At 38.2% G+C, this 10653-nt stretch overlaps 1 protein-coding gene across 4 annotated transcripts; it reads right to left on the bottom strand.

Moving 5' to 3' along the window:
* Nucleotides 1–549: 549 nt before the first annotated feature.
* On the bottom strand, nucleotides 550–10382 carry MTERF1 (mitochondrial transcription termination factor 1). Of its 4 annotated transcripts, none has more exons than XM_012779604.2 (3): nucleotides 10319–10382; nucleotides 9742–9800; nucleotides 550–3731 (listed from the first exon to the last, which is right to left on the bottom strand). In XM_012779604.2, the coding sequence occupies exons 2-3, from the start codon at nucleotides 9768–9770 to the stop codon at nucleotides 2570–2572; spliced, it is 1191 nt and encodes a 396-aa protein (XP_012635058.2). In that variant the 5' UTR covers nucleotides 9771–9800; nucleotides 10319–10382; the 3' UTR covers nucleotides 550–2569. The 4 variants fall into 4 exon arrangements, with proteins under 4 accessions (XP_012635058.2, XP_012635059.2, XP_012635063.1 ...); XM_012779605.2 differs by having other exon boundaries at nucleotides 10335–10376; XM_012779609.3 differs by lacking the exon at nucleotides 10319–10382 and adding an exon at nucleotides 6012–6113.
* Between the last annotated feature and the right edge of the window lie 271 nt (nucleotides 10383–10653).

Below are 10653 nucleotides of genomic sequence, written 5' to 3'. Positions count from 1 at the left end.
AAGAGGGGGATAATGGGGATTGACTGCTACTAGGTACAGTTTCTTTTATGGGGTGCAAGCATATTCCAAAACTAGATCATGCGTGGTGACGGTTGCCACTATGGTTTAAATATCTGTCCCCTCCAAGACTCATGTTGAAACTAAATCCCCAATGTGGCAGTATTGACAGGTGGGGCCCTTAAGAAGTGACAGGATCATGAGGGCTCTACCATCAGGAATGGCCTGAATTAACAGACTGATAGTTCAATGGGTTCGTGGATTTACTAGTTACCATGGTAGTGGGAAGGGTGGCTATATAAAAAGAGGAAGAGAAAACTGGGCATGTTATCACTTGCCATCTGACACTCTGTGGTGCCTCAGGATTCTTCAGGCAGTCCCCACCAACAAAAAGTCTCTCACCAGATGGAACCCCTTAACCTGGGACTTCTCAGCTTCCATAATTCTATGAAATAGGTCATTTTCTCTAAAATTACCCAGTCACGTATTCTGTTATAAGCAACAGAAAGTGGACTAAGAGTAGCACAACTCCATAAATATAAAAAGACAAAATAGTATTTTCAAAAGCAGCTTTATTGATACAGAATTCATATATCATACAATTTACCTATTTACAGTATACAATTCAATTTTATAACAGCTACCACTGATGGAATAGTTACTAAATGCAAGAAACCTTATAGTCTCTTTCTCATTTGATTCTTACCAACTTTGCAACGGCAATTTTTAATCTTATAGATGGGGAAATAAGTTCAGTAAATTTTGTACACAAAATGTTAGTGTTACTTAGTAATGATGCCCAGATACATCACTCTAAAGAAATGCCTCTTGTAAGCTCATGTTTTCTAAACTGTCATGCTTTTGCCATTAAACAGTTTGCTAAAGATTATAATAAGAGTATCATTGAACATATAAATGGCCTTGGAAAAGCAGACATTTTGTTTTCTCAATGGTAGAAATAAGTTTTATTGAGGCATCACTGATAGCAATTAAGGTTTAAAGGTTGAGCATAATTATGTTATTTAATTCAAAATCCATAACTAGAAAACAAATCCCCCTGGAAAATAATTAAAATTATGGTCATATAACTTGTCTCTTCTCTTTCAGTTTATATCAGAGCTAAATTGTGTCTTTAAGAAACACACATCTGATTTGTCATTTTTAAAGATAATGCATCTAGAAATTCCTCATTATTTATATTAGATAAAATGCCAACAAAATAAAAATATATAAAAGAAGTGTCCACCATTTCTTTAAACTACTACTACTTCATTAGGCACAAACATTCATTTAGATTTTATTTACATTTAGCTTTTCATGCACACATTTAAAGGACTTTATGCACACTAACTTATTAGCAATTCCAGAAAGGTAGGTAGATTACAAAAATGCAATCACTCTTTATAAGAGTTAGAAATACATATATAATACTAAAAGGACTGCATTTTGTGACTTCACCTATAATGTGACTAATCATTGATTTAGTTCCTATATTATTTACTGTTGTAACAAATTATCACACTCAATGATTTAAAACAACACAAATTTATTATTTTACAGTTCTGCAGGTCAGAAGTCTTGACAACAGTCTCACTGGGCTAAAAAGGTGCCAGAAGGGCTGCATTCCTTTCTGGGGGCTCTAGGGAAAAACTTGTTTCCATGTCTTTTCCATTATCTATAGGCTACCTGCATACGTTAGCTCATGGACCCTTCCTCCTTCAAAGCCTCCTTTTGACATCCGTCAAAAGTAGTCAAAAGTCTTTCTGACCTCTTTAGCCTCCCTCTTCCACTTTTAAGGGCCCTTATGATTATATTAGACCCACTCAAATAATTCAGAATAATTTCCCCATCTCAAGGCCCTTAATCACATTTAACTTAACCATGTCTGCAAACCCCTTTTGCAATGTAACATAACATATTCATAGCTTCTGGAAGTTAAGACATCAGTGTCTTTAGGTGGGCCATTATTTTGCTTACTACAGTTGACCTTGTCTTTATAGAAATCAGGATACACCATTAGTAAATCCTGGGGGGAATGGAAGGAGGACACTAATGGGTTAAATGGAGACTGTAAACTTGGGATGAAAAATCCCTCCTTTTTATTTTGTCAGATTTTTACTATTTTTACTGGCATTCTACTTTTTAACATGAACCACAGACACAAAGAAAAGGAGAAGCAGGTTGCCATTCGAAATCATGAGAGGAAATAAAACTACCTAAATGAGTCTGTCAATTTTTTAACATGAACAGAAAAAACAAAAGCTTATTTTGTGCTTTCTATCTCCTACACATTGTTCTACCCTGGCACTGAGGAACTGCTATTTGTAAAGCAGCCACAGCCTGTGTCATCTAATGGTATATTGCATTAGTTAAAACCAGAGAAGAGACAGCTAGGAGGATGATACTTGAGCATACTAATAGTTTTTATTAATCTATAAAGCCAAATATCCAAAGGATCACTATATATGTATCTGTCGTTAAAAAATCAACTCTCCCTTCTGAAAGGCCCAAATTCAAAATAAAATATCACTATGTCATATGACTGACTTTTTAAAAGTCCCTGAACAATGTTCTAACTGCTTAACTTTTTCAATTTTGCTTTATATCTTTTTTGGCTCCAAGACAGAAGAGTGATGTTTGATGTACTCAAGTTATAGCCAGCATTTACCAATTCTTTGATTCGATTTTTTAAAGTACTTATGCTTGAATCCAGAACCCGAGGATTTTCAATTATTTGTGAAATGCTAATTCTTTCTTCTATGAGGCAGTCTATTTTATCATTAAACTTTTTCTCTGCCAAGAAGATCACATCTGGATAGCTTAAGACAAACTTCTGTACCTCTTCTTCAGTACATCCAAGAGAAAGCAGCTTCTCTTTGATATTTGTATAGTTTCTTTTGGCATAATCGTTGGAAAGGTCTAGGATTTCAGCTCCTGGACCACATATCAGAACAAGCAGTTCCCCACTGTTCAAGTTGAATGTTGACTGTAAAAATTCAATGTTAGCTTTCACCCGCTTGGTACTCTGAATTAAGATGAAAGGGTTTTTAAAAATTATCTTCCTGACAAAATCTACAGGATCATTGTGACCCAATGACAAGCAGACTTCCTGCAAAAGGTCAACCATCTGTTTGTTCAGCTCAAGACTATTGGAGAAAGTACGAGGGGCATTGGTCAACAATCGACAAAGGCATTTACGGGTCAGTCCAACTGAGTAGAGAAACTTTATATTATTCTCTAAGTTTAGGTTGTTATTGGACCGAAAAAAGGATTCAGGAGAACGTTCCAAGATATTTACAATTTCAAGGTCTGATGTCATAATCCTTCTCCAAAGATCCCACCGTTTTGAAAGACTTTCAGAACTACGTGTTATGGCTCGTGGATATCTTGATATGATGCTAGCAATTGCTTCTTTACTAGCTCCTTTGGATAGAAGGAACATCTCCAGGTCCTGCTCATTAGTAACCATTCTGTTAAAAACTCCAGGCTGTCGTTTCTTTGCCATATCAATATCTACTCCCATAGTAAGTAAGTTGTTCAATAGGTCCCCATTCTCCAAAGGCTCTTTGTTTGCATTACCACACTTTACACCAAAAAGTCTAACTGAAAGTGATTTGAAGAGGATTTCTGCTGAAAATTGGATCATCCATCTTGAACCAAAGAGAAAGTTACTTCTCATGTGCCAGAGGTTTCTTGGTGCCATAATGGTCAGGAAGCCCAAACCTTTGGGAATGCTGCATAAGACAACATACATAATATTACACAAATGCATGTGTTACATGTACTCACCAGCAAATTGGTATTAACGGATCAACACCTAAGTAGACATATAGGAGTATAACATTTATCAGGTGTCGGGAGGGTGGGAGGGGGGAGGAGGGGATGGGTATATACAACCAAACGAGTAAGATATGCAATGTTTGGGGGATGGACATGCTTGAAGCTCTTACTCGAGGGGGGAGGGGGGGCAAGGGCAATATATACAACCTTAACACTTGCACCCCCATAATACACTAAAATAAAAAAATTAAATTAAATTAAAAAAAAATGCATGTGTTAAACAGCTAAATAACCATATTATAATACTATAAGCATCATGGTCATTTCTGTAAGAATATATAGTTCCAGCTCTCCTGGTGCCGTAGTAACAATTCCACCATCACACTCTCACTCCCTTGCTCACTGTTTCTGTTCATTATCGGTGGGCCCAGAGCTGCTTCCATTTTTAACATAAAGAAAAGCAAGGCCGGTGGCTCAAGCCTGTAATCCTAGCACTCTGGGAGGCCGAGGCGGGCGGATTGCTCGAGGTCAGGAGTTCGAAACCAGCCTGAGCAAGAGCAAGACCCCGTCTCTACTATAAATAGAAAGAAATTAGCCGGGCATGGTGGCGCATGCCTGTAGTCCCAGCTACTCGGGAGGCTGAGGCAGAAGGATTGCTTGAGCCCAGGAGTTTGAGGTTGCTGTGAGCTAGGATGACACCATGGCACTCACTCTAGCCTGGGCAACAAGCAAGACTCTGTCTCAAAAAAAAAAAAAAAAAGAAAAAAAGAAAAGCAAGATGGTGCCATCACTGCCCCAGAATTATTTCTGCTTCTACCTTGCTCTTTTTATTTGGCCTCACCTGCCTTGGCTACCCAAAACTAGTTATCCCTCTCCATCTCTACTTTGTCCTTGCAGTTTCCAGACCTTAGGCTTATTTCTAATAACTGACACTTCCATTTCTGCCTTATCTTCCAATTTCCCAGATCTTTGACCTTGTCCTGCCTATAGATACTAGACTTCTTTGTCTCTGGCCTCCTGGTTTTTGATCTCTAAATCTAGCCCTGAAAACTAACACCTTACACTATCTAATTTCCATCTTAAACATCTTTTTCTACATTCGTGGTACCCCCTAAATCCATGCTATAATTAGAGCCTTAATTCTTAGTTTATATAGACCTCTAGTCAACAGCTCCTGATCCCAATCTCCACGTCATTCAGTTTACTCATCATGCCCTTGGTTGTAACCCAACAATTTCAAACCAATTTTCATCTTCAAAATGATCTAGTTGGGATATTTAGTCTACATAGTCCACCACATGTGGAACTGTGCTAAGGGATGGCATATAAACATTAAAACATTGCTTTTACCATCCTCCTTTACCCCATCACCATATTATACAAGACCAGAGCTGTCTGAATCCGTCGCACAATACTTATAACTTCCAGCTTCTACCAAGTGACAAAACCTCAATAACTCAGTTTCCTGATCATTTATAAATGGGGCACAGAAAGTATGAAATAGCATATGATTATAATCATAGGTTCCCTACTAAAAGGAATATCTGTATTTATAGGAAATATTTTATGAGGAAACAGCAGAAAAAGTGTTCTTCTGTTATTCAACCTATCTGATGATTTGTTTCTAAGCTACTTGTGGTCTAAGTCATACAACAGCACATATATTTATTTAAAACTGTACTTTCTCTTTTTAAGAATATACACCTATGACAAACAGTGCTTGACTTCTAATTACTCACAATGGACTCTTACTTAGAAAAGGCATTTCCCTTTTCCTAATTAAGCACAAAATCGAAAATCCAGATAGATGGTTCCAACCCACCACTAACATTTTTGGGCTTAAGATACTGCTTTCAAGATCAATTTCAAAGAAATCCTCTTTGTGTCTGTCCTTTCAATTACTCCAATTTTAACAAGAACTTGGATTATGCCCACAGGCTGAGAACATTCCTGTGGCTCACATAATCTACAGATTCTCAAAGAACTGGGAAAAGATTCCACAACTACAGAATCAAGTAACATTCAAGCCCAAATGCAGAGCATTCACAAAGTAAACATCAAACAACAACAAAAGCATACTTTTGATTGATACATACATACTCTAGTGAGCTTATGATTCTTCACTTCCCCATAATACCACACACTACTCTGTAATTAAATACTATTCCAAATATGCATGAATTTAGAAACTTAAAAATAAGATCCTCCTTCTAACTAAAGAATGAAGGCTCTACCTTGCACAGCTCACAGTCTGTTTGCACCTCCAGATGCTCAAGAGTGACCTCTACTGGATAACGGGACAGAACACTATCAGCTGGAGATCAGACCAGTGCTTTCTAAAGAGGGGGGCAAAATGAATCAATGGGATGTAGGAAAAAAAATAGTAAAATTCCAATTTATATTTGTCTTAGCCTTTGAAAATTTCTACTTTTTATATATTTTTCATAATGTACACAATATAATAGTACTGTAAGACATGCATATGACTAATCAATAAATTATATTTATTGGAGCTACATTTATAAACATTTTTTATTGATAGTGTACACAATCAAAAAAGTGTGAAGGCTACTATACAGTGCAATTTGTTGAGATTAGCATGATGATAAACATGGCTGAACAAGCACAGAATGTTCAACAGAAATTCTACTAATGGCAAACTAAAAATAAGTGAAAACCTGTCAAAATTCCTAATAAAAGAGTAATAAATCTATATATTTGTGTATAACTCATTCTCCATAGAAATATCTTCCATGTGTACTAACATGCCCAAAACCTAACTGAGCATCTTTCCCCTCCTCCAAACTTGCCCTTCTCTGATTAAGGATATTACTATCACTATCCTAAGTCATTTATGATAAAAGTCTAAAAGTAAGCTTTGCTTTCTTCCTCTTCCTCAACCCTACAGTCATCAAATCATGTAGATTGTTTCTTCACCATCTTAGAAATCCAACCTCTCTATTCTTTTTTTTTTTTGAGACAGAGTCTCGCTTTGTTGCACAGGCTAGAGTGAGTGCCATGGTGTCAGCCTAGCTCACAGCAACCTCAAACTCCTGGGCTCAAGCGATCCTTCTGCCTCAGCCTCCCGAGTAGCTGGGACTACAGGCATGCGCCACCATGCCCGGCTAATTTTATATATATATATTAGTTGGCCAATTAATTTCTTTCTATTTATAGTAGAGACGGGGTCTCGCTCTTGCTCAGGCTGGTTTTGAACTCCTGACCTCGAGCAATCCACCCGCCCCGGCCTCCCACAGTGCTAGGATTACAGGCTTGAGCCACCGCGCCCGGCCTAACCTCTCTATTCTTTTGTTATTCTCACTGTTACAAGTCTTCATTCTCTTTTACCCAGCCTGTAACAGCCACCTGCCTTGCTTCTCTAACATCACTCAAAACTACCACCACACTGACACTTGTTTTAAAAAGATGATGTAATTACATCCCTCATTCTCTAATTGAAGACTTTCCGTAGCTCTCTCTAAGAAAGCAAAATCTTCAGACTGACCTTCAAAGCCCTCAACACCTAGATCTAACTACCTCTCCAGCTATCTATTCTATTCTACAACCTCACTACCTGATAGCATTGCCTCTCAAACCTTTGATCTTGAACATTCTTACCCATCCCTGTCTCCCTGCATTTGGGTAAGCTGTTATTCTTTCACAAAGGCCCATCCTCCTTGCCTATACATAGTACAAGGTCCCATTCAAATACAATCTTCCCTAAAATCTTTAACTTAAAATACTTACTGTTGAAGTGAATCATTTGTTTTATAATTTATTACTAAGGAATCCAAACCTAAGTATTCTGTTTACATAGAAAAAAAGCTGAAATGGACTTAGAACTGACAATTGAAATTTGGTCTGTGTTACAATACTAAAAAGCATTAAATGTATCCCCAAAATGATGCGAGCAGTCTCAGCGAAACCTGCAAACAACAGTAATTAATAATATTGACTGCTAGTGAACATATAAATAAACATGGGATTCTTTATATTTGAGAATATACTAATTCTTAATATTTAAGATATATAAAGATATATATCTATATATATTCTATATATTCTTAAAATATATAGAATCTATCACAATTTTAAGTGTTTCTACCATTTAACCCAGCATTTCCACTTCTTGGAGATTATCCAAAGGAAATAAAAGGACAGGAATACACATTTATTATAAAAATGATGACCATAACATAAAAGGATGATCCTAACATTATCTGCTATAGCAAAAAAGAACCACCACAAATAGCCACCAATAATAGAATGATAACTAAATTGTGGTACATCTATGAAATATACTACTGTACAGGTACTAAAAAGAAATGAGACAGATCTAATGCAATCAAAATATATCCAAGATATCCTAAGTGGCAAACTGCATAACAGTATGGATAGGATAATACCATTTATATTAAAGGGGGGAGGCATTAATATATACAGAGAAGGGGAAAGTTGAGTAACAGTTATCTCTGAAAGATTAACGGGGGCTATATACTTCTGAAATACTGATGTTTTATTTAATGAAAACTGTAACAATGAAGTATGACCGGCTTCATTTTGCTTCTGACCCCTACGAGTAATATCTTTTAGCTCTGCCTGGCTCTGCACATAGGCTAATTAACTATACAAAGAATGTAGTCTATAGTTCAATTCTAGAAGAAAGATGATAACTAACCCTTTCCCAAAACTAACTCTTGGGGAGATAAGAAAAGTATGCACACAAGTAACAATACTATGTTAAAGATTTACAGGAACATCAGATCTGCCTGAACTAAGAATTTTTACAATCTCCTAGGACCCTCGATAACCAGATGTCTGTGATCTTCAGTTTCCTTTTGCAATCCCCACCCCTTCCCTTAATATAAAAAAGTCTAAAATTCATATTGACTTAAGATGGTTTTTTAGGACATTAGTCCACCATCTTCTCAGTTTGCTGGCACAAGGAATAAAAGTCACTTTCCTTTCCTTTCCTCAATACCTTGTCTCTCAACATATTGGCCATCCTGTGGCAAGTGGTACAAGCTTGGGCTCTGTAACAAATGTGTTATTTTGCAGTCAGACAAATTTTAAACAAATTAAATTAGCCTGGGGTGTAAAAAACAATGGTGAATACACATATGTATTTTATATATATAACCTTTCTCTATTTTTCAGATTGTAGCACAAAGAAGATCAAACTTCAAAAATATCAATAGGTTTTCCTCTTAACAGCCAATCTCCATTCAAACACTCCTATAAAATCTAAAAAGGTGAATAGATATTTAAACAGCCTAATGCAAGAAATATCAACTCCCTTAACTACAAATTTCAAAAACAGTAAGTATTCCAAAATTGACTTCAATTTGTCTCTCAAATTGATGTTTTTAATGAATCAAAACCATTATTCTAAGGGCTATCAACTAAGAAACACAGTGAAATCCTCCTACTTGTAACTTGAACTTCAAAAGAAAAGGATTTACATTTCCCTCCACTCCACAATTGGCCAGTTAAAAATGCCTTTAATTGGCCGGGCGCTGTGGCTCACGCCTGTAATCCTAGCTCTTGGGAGGCCTAGCTCTTGGGAGGCCGAGGCGGGCGGATTGCTCAAGGTCAGGAGTTCAAAACCAGCCTGAGCGAGACCCCGTCTCTACTATAAATAGAAAGAAATTAATTGGCCAACTGATATATATATAAAAAATTAGCCGGGCATGGTGGCGCATGCCTGTAGTCCCAGCTACTTGGGAGGCTGAGGCAGAAGGATCACTCGAGCCCAGGAGTTTGAGGTTGCTGTGAGCTAGGCTGACGCCACGGCACTCACTCTAGCCTGGGCAACAAAGCGAGACTCTGTCTCAAAAAAAAAAAAAAAAAAGAAGATGCCTTTAATTGAAATGGCTAATCACTGCCCCTAAGGTACCACATTCCAGCTGGTCTTTACATATAGCAAACTAAGTTTGGAGATGTTTACAGCACTGCATTTCTCACCTTATTTGTCTTAAGGAAAGACTTTGCATCCCTCCAGAAATGCTGGAGAACAGCTGTATCTAAAAATGGCAACAAAACAAAACATTGTCAGGACTTCATAATACACATAAAAGTGATTGATCCCAGCTAACTCTGCATAGTATTCCTGTGGGATGCACTACCTCTTGCAAACTAACCATCTCTCAGACACACTGAAAAAACAGCAAGCACACGCCTGAAAAAGGTAGCAGAATCACGAATATGTTTTGTAAACCAAAGCTAAGTGCTTCACATACATTGTTTTAGTTAGTCGCCCACAACAACTTAAAACGTAGGCATTATCCCTAAAACTACAAAATCTGAAACAGCGCCGAGCTCCCTTATTACTTGTCTTAGCCAGATGAAGCACGAGGTTCAAACCCAGGTGGGTTTTTCTAACTCAAAACCAAGGTAATTCTACACCGTAGGCCCTTGCCAGTCCTCATCCTCCCCCAAGGGCAACTCTTCAAGGGGCGCCGCTGTACAGCTGAGTCACCCAGATCCTTTCTAGAAAAGAAAAAGAAAGGAAAATATAGCGACAACAAACTCTGCCCCTTACCCGGAAATGTACCTACATGCCGTACATGGCTTTTACTTCCTCCTCTGGGGTCTGGAGCGTCACCGAGGGCCGGAAATGGACAAGACTAACTTCCGGCCGCGGGACGCGCGCAGAGACGACGTCGCCGGCCCTGCGCCCCCGCGCGGTAATCCCGCCAGCCTCCGTGGCACGCCGCGCGGGCCCGGCAGGGGGCAGCAAAAGACCGCGGTGAGCGCGGGGAATCGAACGCGGGGATTTTCCCGACGCCGGGGGCGGATGGCCACTGGGAATTGTAAGGCGTCCACTGTTGGCCGGCAACAGGCGGTGGGAAATTACACGAATTTTGCAATCTGATA

This window comes from Microcebus murinus, chromosome 9 (assembly GCF_040939455.1).
Source record: "Microcebus murinus isolate Inina chromosome 9, M.murinus_Inina_mat1.0, whole genome shotgun sequence".
NCBI classification, from domain to species: domain Eukaryota; kingdom Metazoa; phylum Chordata; class Mammalia; order Primates; family Cheirogaleidae; genus Microcebus; species Microcebus murinus.
The sequence above is the reverse complement of the archived record's forward strand: the minus strand, read 5'-3'. Positions and strand labels throughout refer to the sequence as shown.

Bases quoted from the DNA above. Each gene is read 5' to 3' on its own strand.
- MTERF1 (XM_012779604.2), bottom strand. From the start codon at position 9,770: ATGCAAAGTCTTTCCTTAAGACAAATAAG. The intron at 3,732-9,741 runs GTGAGAAATGCA...TGTCTTATGCAG, and splicing joins CTTTCCTTAAGACAAATAAG to CATTCCCAAAGGTTTGGGCT.